This window comes from Lonchura striata, chromosome 5, assembly GCF_050655825.1.
Source record: "Lonchura striata isolate lonStrDom1 chromosome 5, ASM5065582v1, whole genome shotgun sequence".
Lineage (NCBI taxonomy): Eukaryota > Metazoa > Chordata > Aves > Passeriformes > Estrildidae > Lonchura > Lonchura striata.
Window position 1 is genome coordinate 9,461,624 of NC_140707.1, and position 24,912 is coordinate 9,486,535.

General features: G+C 39.7%; 1 protein-coding gene across 10 annotated transcripts in view; it reads right to left on the reverse strand.

The window, feature by feature from the left end:
* Positions 1-24,912, reverse strand: part of MPPED2 (metallophosphoesterase domain containing 2) — a 111,146-nt gene that overhangs the window by 29,214 nt on the left and 57,020 nt on the right. For all 10 annotated transcript variants that reach the window (XM_031505083.3, XM_085579569.1, XM_021536715.4 and 7 more), the window contains exon 4: positions 20,943-21,168. In XM_031505083.3, coding sequence (XP_031360943.1) covers positions 20,943-21,168 — 226 coding nt within the window. The remainder of the gene's footprint in view (positions 1-20,942; positions 21,169-24,912) is intronic.

Below are 24,912 nucleotides of genomic sequence, written 5' to 3' on the forward strand. Positions count from 1 at the left end.
GAATGATAAAATTTGGATTATGGATGCATAGTTTATATAAAAGTGTGTAATATGACATAGTAAAAAACTTAAGAGGTTAAGGTTTTAGAATATGGTAATATATATAAAGCAAGGTGGAGGTTTTAGAGTAGAGGCTGGTCCTTCCTCTTCACTTTCTGCTTCATTGATTTGGATGGATTTGTGCAGTTAGATAAAAAAATTCCACACTGTGGGCCACGAGTGGTTAGTTAATAAGTTAAAAGTAAAAACAATTCAGGTGTTATTTCTTAAATAAACAATTTATCCTTAAAAAAACGTTGCCATTCCCCGTGTTTTATAATCTACCATTTAACCTTTAAGCACGTGTTTACCAAAACCTCTAGAGGCACAATGGCTTTCTTTAGCTGGAGAACTCCAGGCACACAAGGCAAGGTTTGTGCAAGGTTTTAACTTCTGCTTGACTGCAAGATATATCCAAACAGTCTCCCTGTTTGTCTTGGGAGGAGGGAACAACGTTCCTCTGTCTTCTCACCCCAGATCTGACATCACTTACAGAGACTGAGATTCATCGCCTACTGCAATGAGGAGAGCTCTGCCCAACGATTTGAAGTGGATCAAGATTTAATTGAGGTGAGTATTGGCAAGACATTTACTGCAGAGTTATTGCAAAACACGTTTCATTAATGACAATGATACTAAAACATTGGAAATCCATAAAGGTGGAATCAGAAAGACAAAATGTCCATGGAAGTCTATGGAAATAAGCTCTGGACCCCATTTTGCTTACAAAGCAACACCTTCTTTAGAGTTAGTAAAATTTCACACAAAGGATTAGTAGAATGTTACCTTTTATTTATATATAAATATCAAATCCCCATAACAAATGTAGGAGACTAGATATGAATAGTGAAAACACAGCAAGGGAGAGGAAGGAGACCATGTTTCTACAAATTCATCCCCCTACTTTCAGCCACCTCATCCCGTATTTGAGAAATCAAGCACAGAGACCACAGTGTGCAGATTTCACCTGGAGTTTCACCACCAGCCTTTCCCCCCTGCACAGCTCCCCTGGCTCAGTGTGTCTGGCCAGGAGCCACGGAGCAGCAGCACAACAGGATCAGAGCCCTGTGCCTTGAAGGCAGCTGCTTTAAGGGATCACCACCCTAATGAAAAAAAAAAAAAATCTACTTGCTGGGACAGAATATCAAAATGAGCAGTTCCTGCTCCCTCGCAAAGTTTGCCCTTTCTTGTCAGCTTTAGCTGAAGTAAAAATGACTTCACCTGAAATATAACCATCAGAGTGAAGTGAGAAGAAAGTGCAATACTATTAGGACCAAAGTGAAAGCTGTGATATGAAAGTCACAACCCCCTCCACCCCCACTATTTATTCCAGCTAGAATAACAGCTTTGCTCACGCCGATATTCACCTCCTTGTCACTTGAAGAGAAAGAAAAGTCAGACCAACTTTTAAATTAACTTACATACCCACATCTCCAGAAGTGATTAATTCTTCTTGATAGGATAGTTAAGAACAGCAACAAAAGAAAAACCTAGATTACTGCAAATGGGTACAATTTCTTCTTGACCTAACCTCAGACAGAAAGATTTAACTGACCATGTTGTAAGGTCAGCTGCTACAAAATTCTGATTATCTAAGGTTTCCAGTGCACAATTCAGCATGATGCTTCTATGACAGAATCACAGAATTAACTAGATTGGAAAAGACCTTTGGGTTCCTGGGGTGCAAGCTATGACCTAACACAACCTTGTCAGCCAGACCATGGCACTGAGTGCCACATCCAGTCTTTTCTCCAGGGATGGTGACTCTCCCTGGGCAGCCCGCTCCAGTGCCCCATCACCCTTTCTGTCAAGAAATTCTCCCTAATATCCAGCCTCAACTTCCCCTGGTGCAGTTGAAGATAGGCTGAAAACACAGGGACCTTCCATTTGTCCCAGATGGCAGTTGTCCTTTGTTAAGTGAGCAGTTTTTATTTCTCTCTTCCACAACCAGTCCTCTCTCCGAGGAGATATCTGCTGATAATGGGCTATTGAATGTCACTGCATGACCAATAAGAACTAAAACATCCCACTGGGGGATGCTCCACCCTGAGGGAGGAGCCAAGCATTCCTACCTGGATATAATCTTGAGTTTCTGGAACACCAGCGTAGCTTTTTCTGCACTGGATTTCTCAGAGGGACAGCTGCCTGTTCCACTGCAGGAAAACTACAGCCTTTTCTACAGGATCACTGCTCCAACAGAACCACACCTGACACTCCAGGAGGATTGCAGCCACAATTCCAATGGGACTGCAGCCAACACCCTGTCCAACAGGGTGTCAGGTTGTATTCTGACTGTCACTCCACTTTTATTTTTATCTTTTATTTTTTTCCCTAGTAAAGAACAGTTAATCCTGCTCCCATATTTTTGCCTGAGAACCCCCCTTAATGTCAAATTTATAACAATTCAGAAAGAAGGGGTTTACATTTCCCATTTCAGGCGAGGCTTCTGCCTTCCTTAGCAGACACCTGTCTTTCCAAACCGAGACACGATTACAGAAATAAAAGGGGCAAAGCAGAAAACCTGTGGGAAATCCCTGGGGAAGGAAGACTGACCTGCAGTGCCTGCCCCAATGGACTGAACCCATCAGCTCCAGCACCATCCATGGCCAGGAGCTCCCTCTGAGTGTCAGGAGTGCTGCAGCTTTCCAGGAGCTGCCCTGGTGCTCACCTCTGCTGGCATTAGCCAACACAGAGCTCCAGAAGCAGAGGAATACTGAATTTTGGCCTGCTGGGTGTGCAGGGTCTGTTTGCAGTGAGTGGGATGGCTCATTATTGTTTGTTGCTGGTTTTCACTGCTCTACTCTTTTATCTCTTGCAAAAGGCATTCAGTCTCCAAAAATATTTTAGACTCTACTGATTGGTTGCTTTCTTGCACAATTTGTTTTACATTTTAAGTTTCCATGGAAAAGGGTATTTTGGAATACACAATTAGAATAATTAACAGCTAAAATTAAAAAATAAGGTGGGGCCTTTTGGTGCAACCTTCTCACATTGTGTAGCTATACATAAACCCAAGTGTCACAGGCAGCTGTCACCCCCAGTATAACAGGGGGACAGAAGACCCTACAGAAAGGAGGAGAGTAGCTTGGCATGTGGCTTCTCTTGCAGCAGAAATTAACACTCAAAACAAGTGGTGGTAGCGAGACAAACTTACATTTGATTTAATTCACGTGGATTTTTGAGTTTTTACTTAGCAAATTCTGGTTTGTATAAAGTACATTATTACTGTGTTGGACAGCTAATTGTTTTTTTTTTTTTTACCCTAAAGATTTTACTACCTACATGAAGTCTACACTTACAATAATATAATAAAATCATTAATATCCCAAAAAATAAGCAATATTTACTTGTTCCTAAAGTTAAAAGTCAAGCCACTTAACTGAAAGAAGTCTCAGAATAAACTCTTAGAATTACAATTTGCTGAAAAAGTTTTACAGAATTAACTTCTGCTTTTCTAGAAGAAAATACATTTTTTATTTTAGTTCATATAAGTAGAACATACTAATGCTTGATTAAAATGAAAATGAAAAATCCCCAAAAACCTGGGAATCAAAAAAGGAGAAGTACCACCTACAATTTATGAATAAAAACTAAATATAAAACACTATGTCCATTATCTCTGTAATCTTGAAAGACTGGCTTGACCAGGAACAATAGATTAGTTGGAAAAGCTGAGACAAAGGAAATATTTTGTCTTATAAAATTTGCTGCAATGAACTTTTTCCTTATGCATTTACAGTCCTAAGCTAATTTCATTCTGGTATGAGAATGCATTTTAAAACATTCACTGTGTTCATTTATAAATTAATTCTAATAATTTGCATCAAAAGACAGCTGGAATCAATGGGGAAAAAAAAAGATTTAAAAGCATAATTAATCACTTTATAATAAGAAAATATTTAAGCATATATACAAAAAGAACAAAAATATTATATTTTTATGCCTCTACTTAAATAAGAGTCAGCAGCATACTGTCACAAGTTTGAAAAAATGATATTTTGCCAATTATTGGCACTTAATCTTCTTCAAATAAATTATCGCTTGTATATTTTTAAGAAGTAAAATAGCAAAAACAGGGGAAAAAATTGCAAAAAATAAAAAATACAATAAAATGCAAAATAAACTAATTTTGAAATAAATAAAATAATAATGAATGAAATAATATAAATAATTAAAATTAAATAAAATTAAATAAGGAATAAATAATTAAAATAAATAATTAAAATAAAGAAATAAAATTACAAAAAATTACAAAATAAAATAAATAAATTAAAATAAATTACAGAAATCACTTGACCCAGCCCACCATTCAGAAAATAAAGAATTCTTCCCCAGACAGCAGCACTTCTTTCCATCTGCTCCTGAGGTACTGATCTTTCTGCAGCCCTATCCAAGGCTTCACTTCCCACTGCCCTCGCCCTGCACCTCAGCCCTTTTTATCCCCCTTATCAGCTCAGGAAGAAATTTGGGCAAAACTCTTCCTCTGGTCACTGATATCTCTGGGAAGCAAAGCCATTAAGATATTTGTGACCCCTACTCGAGCTGTTTTAACTGTGTGTTGTACAGGAAGGAACTGATAAAAATAGGATTACAATGGCCTTACAGATGAACCAGTGGGAGGCTTGATTGTGATTGATGCCTGAATAAATATACAATAACAGGCCCTACATTTCAACAGGGCTTTTGATGGAAGGGAAGAAGCAGTGTCAGTTTTCACTGCCTGGACTGCAGGACTTTTTGCTCAAATACCTGCTAAGTGCCTTTGGCTGGAGATTGAATCTTCTACCCTCAGTTTGGCTTCAAATAAAGAGCAAGAGGAGGTTATTAGGAGGTAGGAATGAATATTTGTATTATTTCGTGAGGTACAAAGGTGCATTTCTTCCCACAGGTGCTCACGTGTGGCCCACCCTAAGTACCTTTGAAGTCTCAATAACTTCCCCAGAGATAATCAGTGCCAAGGTGGGCGTATTTAAAAAAATACACCGCACCATTACAGCAGTGTGGGGGAAAAAAACAGGCTGGAATTGGAATTCGGGAAGGCTGGGATTGTCCATGCCTTTGGCAACTCATCCGTGCCTTGGGAGAAGAAGTTTTCAGCAGTGAGCTGGGCACAGGCTCAGCCCAGGAACAGTTCCTGCAGGAGCCCAGCTTTGCTGGGCTGGACAGCACAGGAGAGCACAGATTTCTTTGCCAGATGGCTCTCCCTGACTCCATCCCCTCTGCACCTCTCTGCATTCTCCCCATCTTTCTGAATAAACTAATTCTTAATGAGCGATGCCTTTACCACCCAAACCAGACGTTTCAGGAAGCAACCTCAGAGCACTGCAGTTTTTATTAACCTTCCTCTTTTGGAGAAGAGGGCTTCAAGTGTCCTGAAATGACACGTTATCAGCTCCCACTTCAAGCAGCACAGCTATCTATTCCACTTCAACAGTATCTCAAGAACGCCCCTTCTTATCCTGCAAAAAACAGACACCTACTCAGCTTTGCAGTGCAATGATCCAGCCAAGTGGCCCTGCAAGTACACAGCCCTCCAGGGGCAAACACTCCCTCTGGCCCCTCGGAAATCATTCCAGAAGGAAAGGCTTGCATTGGCTCAGGACCTTGCTGGATCACCTGGCTAAAAATAAGTTAGCAACAATACTTGGCATTTTCCAAGTGTTTTCATGTGCTGAAACTTGTTACTCTGATTTTTAAAAGTGTTAAGTATTCTTTGATAGTTCTTTTGAAAGTTTTAAAGTACTCATAAAACTTCTTTAGCCTTCTGATAATGTTTACATATTTCTACTGGAGTTCTCACACACTGTTCATGTTAATAATGGTTGTTTTGCATTCTTCTTTGTAGGAAGAGAGAATTGATGGACTGTTGGTTTGACCAGCGTGGTTGGAGAGGTGGCAATTCCATCCTCCAATCCACTGCCACTTTTAGACTTTTATATTGCAAGGACAGAAGTAAAACTGGCTCTTTTTCTCTTTTGAACTTATCAAGCTTCTGTGTACTCATTTCGTGACCAACAGCGACAGAAACTCCTGCCTGAATGGCAACCACATAACTGCTACTAGCCTTGTTTTGTAGGTGGAGAAATTAAACAAGGATTTATGTCCTGCACCCTGCACAGTGAGGCAGTGCTGGGACTCCCCTTCCCTGCTCCCTCACCCACATTCTCCACCCTTTTGGCACCCACGTGTTTCTCCTCACTGGAGGCACACTCACAGCCAGCACAGCAGGCTGCAAACAAATGTAAAAATTCAGTTCCACCTCTCACGACAGTCTGCACCAATTCATGGACATCACACACTAAAATCAGACCAATCCCCACTGCCATGAGCAGGGACACCTTCAACAGGTTGCTCAGGGCCCCACTGAAGCTGGCTTTGAATATTTCCAGAGATGGGGCATCTGCCACACCTCTGGGCAGCCTGTGCCAATGCTTCACTCCAAGGGCCAGCACTCACTATTGATTTTATCATTTGCTGTCAGCTGCTGCCCCCGGGTCTTTCATTTTAGCTCAACAGGTCTGGGTTTCTTCCTCTCACTGATTCTTTGTGGCTTTCAATTCTCTTCAGATGTATTAGCCTGCATTTTTTTTTTTTCCTCAGAAGGAATCCCCTTTTCTTACTTATCTCAGTTTTTCTAACCTCCTTTGGCATAATTTCTTCCCCCACTGTCATGTTTATAACACTTCTCACTACATTGAAATCTGTGAATTTAATTAATGCACTGTTTGTCCCTTCTTCCAGATCATTAATAAAGATGTTAAGTAAAACTGATCCTAATACCAATCCCTGCTAATGCAGGTCTTACTGAAGCACTAATTCTGTTCTGAAGCCATCATCCAACCAGACAGCAAACCCTATTTTGGTGTACCTGACACTAGGACTCCATCACACCCCTGAACCCCAAACCAAGGCACTGCAGCAAAGTATTTACCCAGTATAAGCTCGGGCAGTCCCAAATTTGGAGAACACACCTCCTAATTGTACTCTGGGGAATGAAACAGAGACCCAGCTGACTTGGAGGAAGCTGTTAAGAGATAATATGGCAGATCTCAGCCTCAGTACAACTGTGGAACTGAGATTAAGCACTCTTCCAACCCACCTTCCTCTCCCCAGCTCCAGAGGTGTTTAAATGCTTGCAGGGTGACACCAAATTCACTGCTTTTAAAGCCACTGAACCTCGGTGCTTGGGGAAAAGGGAGAAATCCTGGCTCCCAGTGCCCAGTGGTGTCTGAGCAGCACTGGGACTTGGCTCAGGCTGCAGAGCTGCCCAGCCCCGGCCAGCAGGGACGGTGCTCTGGCTTTGTGCTGCCCCAGAGCTCTGGATGAGCAGAGACCCAAATCAGGCCTGTGAGCCACAGTTTAACACCTCTTCTTACCCCAGATATGACGACTCAGTGGTGGTTTGCAGAGTGTGCCATTCCAGCCAAGGGGGGATAAAGAAGTGCTCCATTTATAGAGCAAAAACGGGCTTTTGCACAGAGCTTGTAAAAATCAATCCAAACACAGTAAGAGAAAGCGAAACCTCACAAGATTGGTTTCATTCCATTGCTGCATGGCACAACTCCTTATTCAAGTTCATACTGATGCACATTATGAACTTGTGAAGCACAAAGTTTTTCCTATTCCAGTTTAAATACCTTAAATTTATACTGGCTAAATACTTTGAAAAATACAACTTCAGTGTGCTATTAAATGATACAGAGCCCCAAGCTGCACAGCAAGAAAGCACTTAACCCACGCTGAACTTAAGCAAACAGATAAATCCTACAAATTTCACAAGGATGAAAGCGTGCACTTAAAACATGGACAAGAGCTTACTATTGCTTTTGCAAACACATAAAAATAAAATTTCAAATAGACATGTGTATACTTCTATTACAGTTAATTATGTTTAATTAATTATGTTTATAATTATAATTTTATATATATATATATATTTTAATAAATATATAAAACCCACAAAATGACAACTGCAGACAAACAAGCAGTAGACAATTCAAACTGCCACTAGACAACTGAAATACCAACAAGACAACTCCATCCATAGTAATTTTGTATTTAACATCAAGCCCTGGGGAGGCAGTGGGGAACATGGCACTGCCCAGCACACTCTGGATTACAGAGCAATGCTGCGAATCCTCTCTAGTAAGTCTAAGTGCAGCCCAGAACAAAATGATGGTGTAACTGGGGTGGGTGGGGGTGGAGGAGGTGTAATTGCTCTAAGAAAGGAGAATTATGGCTACTCAGCTGCCAAGATCTCAAAGTGCTCCAAAACCACAGCTCTATTTCACCACATTTCACTTCTGTACATATATTAAATCCAGCCAAATCAGTAGATTAAAACAACATAGTAGATTGTATCAACCCAGACTCTGGCAAAAATGTGACACAATCCCTTTTCAAAAACCCTAAAACTGGCTTGCTTGTGAGGACTACAACATGGCTGAATAGTGGCTGAAGGGCTATAAATAAATAGATTGCAGCAGCACAAGGGAGGTGCTAGCAGATTGCCACAGGGATTGGTATTAGGATCAGTTTTATTTAACATCTTTATTAATGATCTGGAAGAAGGGGTAAACAGTGCATTAATTAAATTCACAGATTTCAGTGTAGTGAGAAGTGTTATAAACATGACAGTGGGGAAAGAAATTATGCCAAAGGAGGTTAGGAACACTGAGATAAGTAAGAAAAGGGGATTCCTTCTGAGAAAAAAAAAAAAATGCAGGCTAATACATCTGAAGAGAATTGAAAGCCACAAAGAATCAGTGAGAGGAAGAAACCCAGACCTGTTGAGCTAAAATGAAAGACCCGGGGGCAGCAGCTGACAGCAAACTATGGATGGGCTTGCAATGAATGGGGAAAAGAATAAAATGATCTGGGCTACACACATGGTTGTAGCAGACATCAGAGACTGATGCAAGCCTGGACTTCCTGCAGATGCAGTGAAAAAACACAGTCACCACCCTTCAGCAGGGCTCCAAGCAGCCAAGGAGCCCCTCATCACACAACAGTGACAGAGATCTCCACTTTGGGTCTAAGCCTCTTGTGAAAATTTGTAAAAAAAAAAAAAAAAAAACCACAAACAAACAAAATACCAAAACACAAACAAACAAAAAACCAACAAAACAAACAACAACAAAAAAAAATCCAGCCAGACAATTAACCAACCAAATGCCCTGGAATATCAGCACCTCACCAGAAACAACAGAGAGGAAAAAAATCTGAAAGGAATACGAAGACTGATGGGATAAAATAAATTACACAAGGCTAGAAAAGCAACATCATGAAGGGTACAAGAAATCTTTAGGCTCATCTCATCAAACTTGGCATCATTTGGCTTTTTTTTTAAATAAAATAAACCTAGGAAACTTATAAGTAGAATATTAGTTCCCATTAGTAACATCTTCACTACACTGAGGTACAACCTCAAAAAGAATTAACTGAAACTGCTTTTCTTCATTCCTTAGAACTGGGTATAATATTCAAAAATATAGTGTAGGAGACAATCCTGCAATAGCAGGATGATTTAATAGTTCTTTTCCATCTCTAAGTTCTATGATTCCTTAAGAGACAATAAGCAGAGAGACAACCCTCTGCAAAATTAAATCACTGGGATTCAACTGGAGAATGAAAATTAAATCACAGCAAAGTATTTTCTTCTCGGTAAGCATTAGCATTAATCATATGCAAAAGTAAAATATTAGTTAATTTGATTCCCTGTGCCTTCCAGACTCTGGTCGAAATGAATCAATGCAGGAAGCCTCATTTCTCTGATAATTGTAGAAATGGTAAGGAGGGAGGAAAAAAGAAAAAAAAAAAAGGTATAAATAGCTGGTGAAAATGAAATCACCAAAAGAAATCTGACTACAGAAAAATATGTTAGGGCACCTATTTCTTCTCTATTCCTAATAGGAACAGTATAGTAAAATATAGTAAAATTTCACAGTGGTGGCTTTGAAAAAGTCTTTGTTAAGCATGACTAGAATTGGGATAAGTCACCTTGGGCAGTAGAAACTCTCCAATTTACCACTTTAGGTGACTAAAACCTCTGAAAAATGGCTTTGCTCTCCATGCCCTTCCAGAGGTCAGCCCTCTGCAGCACCTGGGGTTTGCCAGGGAGAAGGTGGTGGCACACCAAAATGCCAGCTCCTCCCCCTCAGCAGAGACTGGGCAGGATGAGTTCATAAGACACAACTAATTTGGGAACCCCTTCTCCTGCCCTGCTGTGGAAAATCTCCTTTGGAACCCTTTGGGAACTGTATGGAGCTGGCTAAGGGGTACATCACCATCACTGAAACTTAAAAACAAAATAAATAAAGCCAAAGGGACAATATAGAAAAAAAAACTAGAGATCTGGTTTGTTTCTTTTGGTACATTTTAAAATATGTGCTTTCCTCCTAAAGGCAAGAAATACTGCATTTAATTAGAAGAATAAATCATTACGTTTTTATAGTTAGCAGTTTCTTCTACAGTGGAACAAGATTAGTTTCTCACTACACATGCTGTTTATTGTTCAAATTTTATGGTAAGTTCTAATAACTGAAGTGTTGCAAACAGTTCAGTTTGAGGTTGGTTGGGTTTTTTTTTTGCTATTAAACCAGCTCTCAGCCTATTCTTTTGTTTTATATATATATTATATACATAAAATGAAACTTGTTTATTATATATATAATATATAATTTTATATATATAAATAAATATGTACAAAAATATATATATTTCACAAAAAATATCTATGGCTTTCTACCTATTGCAGGGAAATACACATTCCCTTAAATGACCCTCTGAATGTTATGGAGATAGACTTATCCCTCAAATTCTACAGAGTTTAAGTCTTAGTGCCACCTATGAGCAAAGTTTGAATTTTAATCCTCACAATTATAACTGGGCAGGTCCTTCACGTGCAAAGGTAAGCAGTGGCTCTGCTGTGACAGGACCCATCCTGCAACATGCAGCCACAAATGTCACCTACCTATGCAATTTTCTGTAGGACTGCAATTATTTCCCTCTATTTTCCCCCTCCTACAGCACCAAAATCAAGATGTAGACACAAAGAAAGTGCAGCAGACACCTCAGTGATTTCACTGGCGTTTGAGACAAGCCCAGCAGCTCTGGGCTCTGGGCTGATGAGGGAAGCACATCAAGCACTTGCAACAGAACATCCAAGCAGACCTGTTTTGCAGCCTGATTAATAGAAACAACCTCTGAGGACTAATCACAAGTCAAGCCCTGTTTTGTAGATTAATAGAACAAAAGCACAAGAGAATAGGGAAGGTTACAGGACTGGAATATAAATAAGAAAAGGTGTACATTCTGGGCAGATTGACTGCTAGTAATTATCAGCTAAAGGCACATCCTTACAGCGAGGTCTTGCTGCTGTGTGCTAGAAGAGCTCATTTCCAGATGAACCATCAGTCTGTATCTCTGAATATTCTGTCCCCAAAATCCACAAAACAATGTCAAAATAGGTGTTTGTTTTGTTTGTTTCTCTGAAACAAGTCACACCTTCATCTCACCCTTTCAGGTACCTTGGATTTCTAGGTTGGTATTAGGTGATTCAAGTTTGTAGCAACTACATTTTTCAGCTATGCATATGTGAGTCAGAAATACAATACTGATATTGTATTTCTGACTGTTACACAAACCCTGCAATATGGATGGGACCAGATGCTGCAGCCCAGCAGAGATGCCACATACCCCATCTGGCTGTGCAGAGTGATCCATACTTGGTTTCTCCATCATTTTCTAAGCTTTCCCAAATGTTTCACCTCTATACATACAGCAATATAAGCTCTTGAACCCCATAAATCTAGGAATTTATAAAAAAGATCTACAGGTTAGGCCATGGAAGACAATATTCCTTAAAATAGCACTTTGCAGACTTCTCAAGAAACATGAAACTTATGTCACAGTCATAAACAGAAGGAGCCAAGCTTGCTAAAAACTGAAAAAAACCAAATTCAAGGAGCCATAACTCGAGATGAGTGTTTCAGGGCATCCCATATTAAAAATGGGAACACTTACACCTTTCAGACTAGCAACCCAGGTTGCCTTTCTCCTTCTTTTTGCAGTGCAGGCCATGGAAGTGTCCCAAGCTGCCCAGATGGAACACCAAGGGAAGTGTTAAAGAGAACACCTTTCTTGAAATTTATTACATCCCCAGTTTTGAGAACAAGATGCCTTAAAATCTGTGCCAGGAAAAGGAGACTGAAAGACAGCCTTCCTTCTTACATAAAGCTTACTTTATATATTACTTCTATAAAATTGGAGGCAGTACACAACTATAAAGAACAATAAACCCAACTCAAGAGATTAATACAGTTAGCAGCTGCAAAGATCAGCTTTTGTCAGTGGGACACACACTGATTCACATATGTACAAAAATAAACTGGCTTTCTGAAGGACCAGACCCACGACCTTCCTGCCAGGTCTACCCACCCTACAAATTCTGCCAAAGCAGCAAAACTTGAGGTGAGAGTTCTCCAGAAGCACAGGACAGACAGGCTGGCAGATCTGCAGATACAAAACTCAAGTACTCGCATTACTTGCAAAATAAATACGATGGCAGAGTTGTCAGATGGTTTCAGATCATCACGAGATCACTCCCTGGGAAGCATCATTGCCTTTGTCAAAGTGGCCCTGTTAGAAATGCCAGCAATCCTCACATTTCACAAACCATAATAACACACCAGCACCTAAACCTTTTAGGGGTGCTTATAAATACCCACAGGTCTCCTTGATTTTCAGCTGAATCCTTGAGTGCTGACCACTTCTGAAATAAGGTGCCAGATCTATTCTACTGAACAGATTCTCATGAAAATCTGATGAATGCAGTTGTCACTCTTGACCTTTATGTCTATGCTCAGATTCACAAGCAGTGGTCTCTTATTTAAAGTGCATGTGCAATTTTTGCTTTATTTCACAGCTCCTGTGAATTACTTTAAGCATTTTATACACATGACAGGGTAAAGTTAGCATTGTGATCAATAAGTATTAGATAAATATGACCCAAATCATCTGAAAGACAGTCATGAGAAATCTTACCCTTCACTGGGAGCTAACAAAATCTAGTCACTTACTTTTGGATTTAAAAAAATAAAAAATAATTGCTTCTCCATTTCTATTGCATTTTATCACCATCAGATCTCGTGAGCTTTATTGTCAACTCTACCTGTGACATAAATTCTTTCACATTTCTTCCTGTTTGTCCTGAATAGATGAACTGTGAAACAAACCACTTGTAGATTGCATCTGTTTCCCACACCCAACCAGCACCTTCCTCCCTGTCACCTCCTCCATCCTCATTTCACTCCCCAGGAAGCCAGGCTTCATCACATGGAGTGCTTGCTCCAGAAGGCAAACACTGTAAATATCAAACACCATCCCCCCACTCTCCTTAGCTTTTATAGCTGAGCTGACATCACATGGGATGGAATATTCCCGTGGTCAGTGTGGGTCCCCTTCCAAAATCTTGCCCAGCCTGATGATGGGGGGGAGGGATGTTGGAGAAAGCAGTGCTGATGCTGTAGCCAAACACAGGTGTGTCACCAACACCCTTCCAGCTCCCAGGGCAGAGCACAGCACTGGGATGGTGCTGTGAGAAACAGGCTCCAGCTCAGCCAGACCCAGACATCCTCCAACAGGCTTCTCTGCCTGTCACTCAGCATCCACCTGCTCCCTAATCCTTCTTGCTCAGGGCATGGGGGAAATGAAGCAATGCAAGTAATGAGGCTTGAAGAGCACCACACAATGGAAAACCCATTCTGATGTCAGCCTGTCAGAGCTGGAGCCCCTCTCTTACTTCTCCACTCTCCTGCCGTGAAGGTGGCTGTCTTAGAGAGAAGTCATTTTTCAGTTCACCTGAGCAGCAAGGGGTTTTCAGCTTCTATCTGTCTTCCCTTCCGTACCAGACCACCACAAAGAGCTGTGGTGCATGTGGAAATGGAAAAGCAGGAGTCCTGAAGTGCAGGGGCTGCATGGCAGAATTTATTCAAGCAAGTATCAACACACTGCAAGGAGTCTGACCCTGCACAGAACTGCTCATCTCCAGATCTGCCTTAACTCTTGCCTTAACTCTTCTTTCCCAGCTCCCATTCTTTAAGGAGCTTCAAACCCTCTCCCAAGACAAAGTCTGATGAGAGTTAAAAATGCAAGGAGTTTTGCAGTATTCTGTTTCCTACTCTTGTAACTCCTCACTGGCTGTGAACGTTTTCAGCCTGCTCCTTGCACACGAATGCCACAGTGACCACTGTGTTATTCCAGTGTTCAGCTAAAGGAAAGCAAACTACCTGCTCCTGGCAAGTAAAAACACACCAACCAAAGCAAAACTAAGCACAGCTTGTCTGTCAAAATGTCCTTCTTGTTGAGCAAGCCATACTTCAACTTACAAACGAGGAGAGCACCATGAATAATCGGCGCCCCAGCACCACAGCTCACGCTCCTTCTGCCTCCCTGCTTTTCTCCCGAACTCCAGGAAAATGGAGCAAGAATTAGAGACTCAGAGCAGATTTCCACAGTCACTTGTGGAAAACATCAAATCCCTCTTTCCACACCAGATTCAAAAGAGCTAGGAGAGCTACCATTTGTCTCCTTTAACTGTTCAGAATTCCACTCACAAATTTTAGGCACAGTTTATTTGTTAACACCAGTAATGAATACTCTGAAGTTGTTATTCCTGCTGAAGTGAAGCCTGAAGAAAAGATCAAGGCTTCATGATCTGCCCCAGTGCCAGGATGCAGAGCTGTCCAAAGAATTAAATAGGGCCGGTTTGTGCCACAGTATTAAAAATTACTTATCAGCGAGTGCATTTAAAATTACAAACATACCTCTCTTTATTATAAAAAAAAAAAAAAAAAGAAAAAAAAAAGAAGAAGAAGAAAAAGAAAGAAAGCTTTCAAAAGTAAACAGGACAATTTTTTACTTGCAAGTGAATCTGATATCAAGGAGAGCAAAGAAAAATCAGCTACATTCCCAACAAGGCACAAAATGTAAACAAACCTGCAATTCTAGACCAGGGGGAATTCATTCTTCCATTCTAAACTGAGAGACCTGGAGGACAAATGCCAAGAAAAACGAAACAGAAGCCTGCACCTTTAAACACAGCCACGCTGCAGTGGTGGTGTGTTTGTTTAACATACAGACAGGAGACTTCAGTCTTTGCCAATAATTCTCTCAGTTGCTGACTTCTACTGCATAAACACAAGAATTCCTGAAAAACTGGTGCGACACACACAGCCTTGTCCAGTCTCCCCTGGTTTCCTCAGCACTAAACAGCAAAGAAGGACTTTATTGCTGAATAGTCCAATTTCTATCCCTCCTTTTCTTAGACACGAGCTAATTGCCAGCTAAGACCATGAAAATAAAAGAAATGAGATCCATTCCAACCCATCAGTGTATCTGAATCCCATCATGTGAGTTGCCAATTGGTTTTCCAGTCCTCACGCTCAATATCTGCTGTTAATTTGCTTGCTATTTCAAGAACTTGAAGACTGTCAGCAAAACCCATGATGCATTACAAAACTTATAATTGGAAAGGAAAAAAAACCCTCTGACACCTCTCTGACAGGATAAACAGAGAGTCTGAAAACACTGATCAGAACAAGGCAGAAGTACCGACTTAGAGCTGCTTGTACTAAAATATCATTGCAAATGAAGCAGAGAAAGAAACCGAGTTAAAGAAATAATTTTAAACCGATGTAAAGTCATTTGATGGAACACCAGATTTTACACTGGGCTAAAAAGAAAAGGCCAAGATTGCACAAAACATTATTTTTAAAGGAGCTGGCTGAACCCGTCTCTGCTTTCTTAAGGTTGCATTATCTATGCCAATTAAAACTTTGCTCCTGAAAAAGAGTTAAGGCACTTCCTCTAGAGTTACTAAAAAAAGCAAATGAAAGCCTTGGCCACGCAGACGTGAGTGATAGTGAGCCGTTTGTTCTTGACCTCTGGATCACCCTCCAGATCAAATTCCTGGACACAGGACAAACCCAGCAGTGTTCATTAGAAGCTTTGTGCTCCGCTGCCGAGAGGCGCTCAGGATATCGCTGCACAGCGCTGCTGCCGGCAGGCAAGGGCTCTGTCCCACCTTCTCCCGGGGAATTCATCCGCATCGCAGCGATGCAAACCCCAGATTCCAGTCAGTATTGGACTAATTGATTGTCATCTTCTATGTTCGTGGCGCTTTTCAGTTACCCACGGAGCGCTGGTTCTGCTAACCACCGGCATACATTGATTGTACTGAATGAGATTTACACCACACATTTCTGCCTTCAGAAAGATCTCTGTGTCTCCAGTTATCTAAGCAAATATATAGATGGAAAGTCTATATATTCATTATTTATATTTATTTTATAGATATAATTTTATATATTTATGTATTATCATGTAGATACTTATATATATTTATATATATTTACACTACACATTTCTTCCTTCAAAAAGATACAGATATCTCCAGTTACTTGAACAAATACATATGCTGAAGTTAGATATATTTATTTCTATTATTATATATTTATATATTATATTTATATATTTTTATATATTTAAACTACATATTTCTTCCTCCAAAAAGATACCTCCATATATCTCTAGTTATTTAAACAATTATATAGGCTGAAAGTCTATATATTTATTAATTATATATAATAACATATAAAAATGTATATTTATATAGTATCTTGTAGATATTTATACATATACTTTTATACTTATATATATTTACACGACACATTTCTTCTTTCAAAAAGATACCTATATCTTCAGTTATCTAAACAAATATATAGGCTGAAAGTCCCAGGCCTCCAGTTTTACTTCTCATTCTGGTAGATATGAGTGGAGTTTGCTGACATACTTTCATAACTAAAAATGATGTAAAGGATTGCTTTGTTAGATTATCTTACACTTAGAGCTTTTGACTTTTTCTGTGAAATTCTTATGCAGAACAGAATTTAAAATCTATAAATAAGCCTATTTCCTCCTTCTTCATAAAACTAAGAATCACGAATTTTGATGCACACAAAATAAAGTATATCAGAACACTTTTTCTTTTCAGCTACTTTTCTCTTTCAAACAGGCAAAACCCCACAGAAGTTACCTACAGAGCTAATCAGCAGAACAAAATAAAACAGCGAAAAATATTCTTCCTGAGCAATTGTTTCTGTCAAAATGTGGTTTAAACAAATTCTGGCTCCAGTTAACTGCAGTTCTCTGGTGGTTTGAGTGCTTTTAAAGCTTCATTAGAAAACACACGCTGTGAGAATATTTGTATCCAAATGTCTACAGCATACTATGGTAAATCCAGCCCTCAGCACGGATGAACAATTTCAAATAAGATTAAAAAAAAAACCAGCACATATTTGAAAATAACATTTGAATATAAGTAAAACTTACACTAATTCACTTATGCATATTCAGCACCCAGAGCTGCAGTAAAAACAGACTGTGTCTCCTTCCCCTTTCACAGATACATCAGCATGAGTTATGCTTATGTTTACTTCATAGGGGGAGTTTAAGATTAAAAAATTCATAAATCCATCACTGGTTTATTTTCCATCCTGTTTAATAAGAAACCTCAATCTCGAATTTCCCAAGGAAGAAATATTTTCACTGGAATCATACAGAATTTTTTACTGCATAAACTATCAATTTTTTTCCCAGCAAACAAGCCAAGTTCATAGGGCAAAGTCAGAAGGAAGAGAAAGGAGGGGAATGTTTTTGTGGATTGTTATCTATAAACCAAATGGAAAATCTTCAGCCATTTTGTTCCTTCAAGGTACATCAAAGAATCTCCTGTTTAAGGTGTGAAAATGTCAGTTAGATTCTTCACCTCAGAAAATGAGCAGAGCTCTGAATGCGATTTATGTCCCACCCTTGCACTTTTCTCTTTTAGGAGATGATACTCTTCTTTTCAACTTCCCTCCAGCTAATGCCATTTAATACTCTCAGAACTATCAGGCTAAATTCAGATTTTCTGCTCCTCAGAGGCTGTTGTTATGCACCACAGCACATTCCAATTGCAAATACACATGAATGCTCCCATGTATTGTAAGTTATTTTTTACTCACAAATCCTGCTAAATTGTAAGTTAGGAGGCCTACTTGAATTCTCGTAGGTCTTTAGAAAGCTTTTAAATGTACCATGAGTAATAACATGTAATGAATATGAACTGATATTTCTTCTCTGTATTTACACTGAGTTGGCAATTTACATTTTCTAGATAGATGACTTACAGCCAACCTTCCCAGTACTCAGGCAATTACTTCTTAGAAACCCCTGACAGGCTCAAACCTCCAGAATCACATCTGTTATTCTTGGTTTGAGCCCTCTTTTTAAAATTAAAACCAGTAGCTTTATCAGCAAATGAGAATTTTTTCCCCCCTCTGGAAATACTTAGAAAACTGCACATAAATTGAACATGCCAACTTATCTCACGTTAGGGTTGGCACATCTCCTGGGTTAATGACCAGTGCTCCAATTCTGTGACAGAACTAATTGGGGTAAGGAGGCTGTAAATACACACAAACCCCCACAAATTCTCTTCCTTGAGGGTAATCAGAAGATTTACAGGAATGGAGTAAGCTGTGATTGGAGGGGAGAGAGTATAAAAATTTAGGAAGTCGTAAAACGCCTGTCTGATCATCCTGTCTCAGTTTCTAGGCACAGAACAAAATTAGAGCAGATTTTACTAATATCTGATGGGCCTTTTTCTTCCTCTGAAAGACTGGCTAAAATACAAAAAAAAAAAACCAAAAAAAAACCCCAAAAAAAACAACTAGTAAATTTTCACATTTTTTAACAACTGTCATTATTAAAAAAAAAAAAAAAAAGAGAGAAAATGCATGGACAGTACCACATTTCTGCTCTCAACACGGACTGGCTGATAGATCTAAAAAGCTTTATTGAAAATACAGCTCAACTCCACACCAAGAGGTGCTCAAGACATGATTTGACAACAGTTTTTGGCAGCTAAACACAAATGAAGATCAAGAGAGTGAAGTCCTCACTTGATTTGAGCTCAGTGTAAATTTCTAACAATCCAGCTTCATTTATCATGCATCACTAATGGGAAAAATCCAGTTATCAATGGATTATGGGAAAGATTAATTCAGGTTTGTCTTCCATGACTAGGTCAGGAGACGTATGTCATTCTCTTTTTACAGCTAAGACAACTCAGGGCCTTGATGTGACGTCCCTTAATATTCCAGAGCAAACATTCTAAATCCATGTGCACACCTGCAAATGGAAAGAACTTCTAAATGCAGCATGAACTTCTAAATGTCTCTTCTGGAGACAAACGGAGGGCAGATTTCCATTATGGATTTGGGAAGGAAAGGAGAAGAAAAAAGAAAATTATAAATTACCAGTAAATATAAATGTAAATGTAAAGGTGCATCACATGGTCCTCTCCTGTGTTCTCCGGCAGCGCTGCAGGAAGCTGAGCTCATTAAATCTGATCTAAATAAATTTGCAAATATGCCTGCACTTCCTAACCCAAGTCTGATGCACACACACAAAAGCAGCTAAACACAATCCCAACTTCAGCAGCAAACCTTCCTCAGCTCCTCAGCCTGCAGCAAGCTTCAAACCAACCCCACTACCCAAGCCCTTCTGTGCTGCTGTTACAAAAAAATTACTTTAAACTGTCTTGAGGAGATGATTCCTAACCTGAATTAAGATCATCTTTCCCAATTTGCTGATATTGTAGGATTTAGGGCATTACTTTTTTTTTTTTTTAGCTAAGCAATGTCAGGCTGATTTAAACTAGTAGCTAAAGGCTATGACTTAAATTAAAAGATTAGCAGCTAAAGTCAAGAATGTGAGATACAGAGCTAGATCACAGTTTTCCAGCCAGCACTAATGCATACAATATGACCAAGAGAAAGCATTGTCAGAAGCATCAATGTGAGTGGTGTCACACCAACCACCAAGGTCTCCAGGCCATGACAACAAAGATGAGCTGAAAGGGAAAATTTCTAATCCATGTATAGGTTTGTCCCATTTCCTGGTTCAACCCCTCACCTACTCTCACCTTTAAAGCAAGGCTGACATCAAAAAAAAGTTATAAGCTCATAATAAGCCCTTCTTATAGGTGTGCATAAATTAGCATGTCGGTGCTTCTGCTGACAATTGAGAATTCCAAGCAAAGAATGATTATCACCATCACTCAAGTTCAGGTCTCTGCTAAAACCTGAGAGGACTGTGGCTGTTCTCAGCATGAGAATTTAGAACAAGTGCTACCCAAGGCTCCAGAGAAAGATGTCAGGCATCACAATTAAATGACATGTAGAAAAAACAAGGCAGGATCTCCTTAGCACCAAACTGGGCAGCAATCTTTCCTGCATGACACGCTTGACACATGGGTGGAATGAAACCAAAACCCGTTTGAAATTCTGTTATCACAACTTTACAAGCAAAAGAAAACAATGCCTAGAACTGCTCAAAAATAGGGCTTAAAGCACCTGCTCCTTGTGCCCTTACGCTGTGTGGGTGTTAAATGCCACCACACTATTCTATTAGCACAGCAAATATAGATATAAATAAGTCAGCAGTATAGAATGCAATAGAGTTTCCCTAATGCATCCCAAAATGCCACCACAATTCATCCACAAGAACAGAGTTGGTATTGACTCCACAGTTTAGGTACATTCAGCAGGCAGAACACAAATAGTTACAGCTCCTTTTGTCATATTTCACACACTTGGCTAAATAGCGATTATCTATCCAAAAAAGAAAAGGGAAAAAATTTTAAAAAAAGAAAAGCAACTGTGTCAGAATGGTTACAGCTAAATCTGATACTGTTCTGCAGGGTAATGCAACAAAGCAGCTTCATGCAGATTCAACAGGAATGATTCCTGCTGGGGTTCAAGCAATAAACAGCAAAGAAAGTTTAAATTGAGACTTACCACGGGGCACCATATATTCGGAATCCTTTAACTGTTACCTCTGAATCTTGTAAGTAAATACTATTTGTCAGGAGTGACTGAACATTGTCAAAGTCCTCTGGTTTCAATTTGGACACAGAGGGAAAGCGGTAGTAATCTTGTTTAACAAGGTCTGCCATGAATTCCTTATCAAATGTCAGTTCATGATTCCCAGCAATCACTATTTTATATTCATATGGTAGGTTTCCTGAAATAACAAAAAAGAGGACTTCATTAGCACATTTCCTCCCACAACAAGCAGCCAGCCAGCAGTGACAGAGTGGGACACCCGAGGCCTGGGAGCATCTCCGTGCTGGGCACAGGACACGGATGCTGCTCCTCCTCCACGCCGTGGAACAGGGTCAAAATGCACAGGAATGGCACATAGAGCCATGCCACAGCAAAGAGCCCGTGCTGCAGGGCTCAGCAGCACCAGCTGCTGGAGTCAAACCAGCTCCAAAGGCAGCATCAAATACCACTGCAGGGTTATTCACCTCAGTGTGACCACAAGGCTTTAGTCCTCAGGAGTGACCTGCAGTGAGGAGCCTGGCAGGTGACCAGAGACTGCAGGATGCTGCCAGCCATGTCCTGAGAGCACCAGAGCAGACTGCTGGGGCTGGTGGGTTCTAAATTACGGCTTTGTATTGATTAATCTGTATTCCCGTGGCATTTACTTGTTGGAGCCCTGGCTGCTGAGAATTGCAGACTTTCTGTGCTGGCAGGCACTGACCCCCAGGAGAACTCTGCATTGACCTGAGGCTGTGGAGAAGCTTCCAAAATGGAATGGCAGAACTGGGATTATGGGTGTGGAGTTTGGATAGAAGCGTGTAACATCACAGGGTAGAAAACTTAAGAGTTTAAGGTTTTAGAATATAGTAATATATAAAAAACAAAATAGGGGCTTTAGGGCAGAGGCTGGTCCTTCTTCACCTTCTTCTCCATGGGTTTGGGTGGTTTTGTGCAATTGAATAAAAAAGTCCCCATTGCAGGCAAGAGTGGTTGGTTATTGGGTTAAAAGTAACAATAATTTCAGTGTAATTTCTTAATTTGACAGTTTATCCTTAAAAGGCCTTGTAGAGAGGGAGATACAGCTCCATCAGGGTTGGTGAGACTGTAGAATAAGAACTAATAAACATCTGAGTCCCAACAAGAAATACCATCTCACACATTCAACCCTGACCTTGGCAGAAAAGAAGCAAAGAACCCATATTTATTCAAGACCTGGTTTATTCCCCAAAGCTTCAATTCATTTGCAATGTCCTTCTATAATATTATTATTATTGTCGTTGTTGATGTTGTTGTTACTATGTTTATAGCAGTATCTCAGTTCTTGTAAAAAGCTCACACGTAGGAGCAACCACGAAACTCAGCCATGTAAGACAAACTCGAAAAAAGGAAAATTATTTACCATCAGAGTCAGAAGGAAATAATCACATGTTTGCTCCCCTCAGTTCAGGGGAACTAATACCGTTGCTTGGAAGGAGGCATGGATCATGCTCACAGAGCCAGATTTTTGGAGTTCAGAACAGATTTTCAAGCGCTTGGTACCAGCAATCAGTGCCAGATCTTCCAAATAAACATACTGGGTGCTGAGCTCCCTTAAAAATGCAGTCTTCACAGAAGTTAGGCTCTCTTACAAAATCTGTCCCCCTGTGACTTGCCAAAAATCACACGTAAGATTGCATCAAAGCTAACTGCTCCTGCCTTCACAACAAGCCTGATTTCTTAGCCTCATACCTTATCCTTCATTTTGGTGTTTATTACTAATAATTGTTTAGAAATTGTTGGTTTTGTTATGGGAATTTCTGTGCAGTTTGTCCTTGTTTTTTCCATAAAGGCAGCAAAATTCATGTAGAAATCTGTGGGTTTATCTTCCAGTTCCGGAACCCACAACATCTGTCCCAGGAAAGATAGAATCTGTTATACATTTCTTGTGAGTACAGTTCTTCTAAATAGAAGTGGCTTTCCTAGTTTAAAACTTATCTTCCAACTTTTGAAACTGTGTGAGTTTGGGCTCTTTTTTAAAGTGAGTCTCAGAGTAAAGCTGTAAGTATATACAACAAGATTAACTTTTCCCCTAAATAGGACTTGCAGGGGAACTAGTTAAAGCCCTTTGATTTTCAGTATTTGCAGCACAGAATCAGGAATTGCATGAGGCATGTGTGCACAATGTGTTTCATCTTTGCAAAATTAGTTAATTCTGGATGGAAAACCAAAAAGCTAGAAATCCCTTGAAAAAACCAAGCAGACTATGTTTTTCATAGATACCTCAGGTCTGAACAAAATACATATTCATAACGCTCTGTGGTGCTGCATTAGAATAAAAGCTGGGGAGATGCAATAAATGCTCCTTTACAGTTTTTTTTACTCACTCCTTTCCCACCTTCCTCCCCTTCCCCATCTCTCCTATGTGCTGCTCTGCGATGCATTTTTATTTAAAAACTCTCTGTGGCATGTAGCTACAATTCCTGCTCTCTGTGACTCCTGGGCACGAGATAAAACTGCTATTTTCTCTTCTCCCAGGAAACATAAAAGGTATCACCAGCATGAAATTTGATACACTTGTCATAACCATCAATCCCCCAAAACAAGCTAGGTGTGATAATATTCTCAGAGAAGTGGGATGGAGAAGTCAAATTCAGTTTTCTGCTAAGTTATCAACATTTGCCTGTTTTAGCACAGAAAACTCTTCATCTTACTTGATACATGTCCAAGCTTTACACTTTCATTTATTTTGATAGACTTGAAAACCAGCACGTTTTGCTGATATTATGCCAAATTAAGCCTGGAGCATTTTTGCTTAATATTTTTTTTTGAATAAGGGCTTACTTTGAAGGCATACTGAACATGCAAAGGCAAACTAATGGTGACATCAGAAATTATTAAAACACATAAAGGTAGCATTATACAAGTTATATAAGCACCTGAAATCTGCAGGGGAAACCCAGACAGTATTTCTTGCAATCGGTGTGAAGACAGCTGCTGGTATTTTAAGGATTAAGACACATCAAAAGCTAGGGCAGCAGCAAGAGAAAGTCTCATTCAATCCTTCTCTCTTCCTTGACGAAAAAGACTACCTAGCACTAATCACAGTAGTAAATTATTTGCAATCAGATCACCTATTTATTCATCACATTCTGGTTTTTCCTTCTTGAACAGCCCCCGTGGCATTGCACATCAACTCTCTCTGCTACCATTTCTGAAATATTTTGTTTTCTTTTTGCAGACCTGCCCTTTGTCTATAATCTGTTGACCTTGTGTTTAATGTGGAAACATGAACAGTCATCTTCAAAAATCTCCTGCTCCATGGTAATTTAGTTTTATCTTGACCAGATTAATCTCTGCATATCTGCATCAGTGCTGCCTAAACAATACACAGGTGGAAAGGCTTTTCCTCATTTTCCTTCACTAAATCTTTGTTATCCACATTTGGTCCTTATTTTAGTCTGATTTCCTAACTATCAAATCTGCCATTATGTGTCAGCATCATTCATTCCAAATTTATATTGCGACTCTGGAAAACAATTAGAAGAATCCTTTTCCATACTAGAAAAACTGGGATCTGTTTGCTGGGCCAAGCACTTCAGAAACCCCTGATATTAACTCCCAGCATAATAACTGAGTTTACTTAAAATACTTAAATGCTTAACAGGTGAGATCAGAAGGCTAAAATTACAGCTACCAAAAATGACCAGGGCACTAAGTCTGTGAAGCAGAATCACTTATACTGGAGTATTTGAAACCCATATTTATGTGTATATACATAGACACACACACAGGATCTATCTTCAAAATATATCTATTATTTTAGTTAAGATGTTTTTCAACAATTCTCAACAGTACCAGCAAGGGCACCATGTAATAATTGATCAAGAAAATACTGCAATTAGACAAGTTGTTCTCTTCTGGAAGCCAAGAGGTCAACACCACTCTTGCTCAAACAAAGGCAACA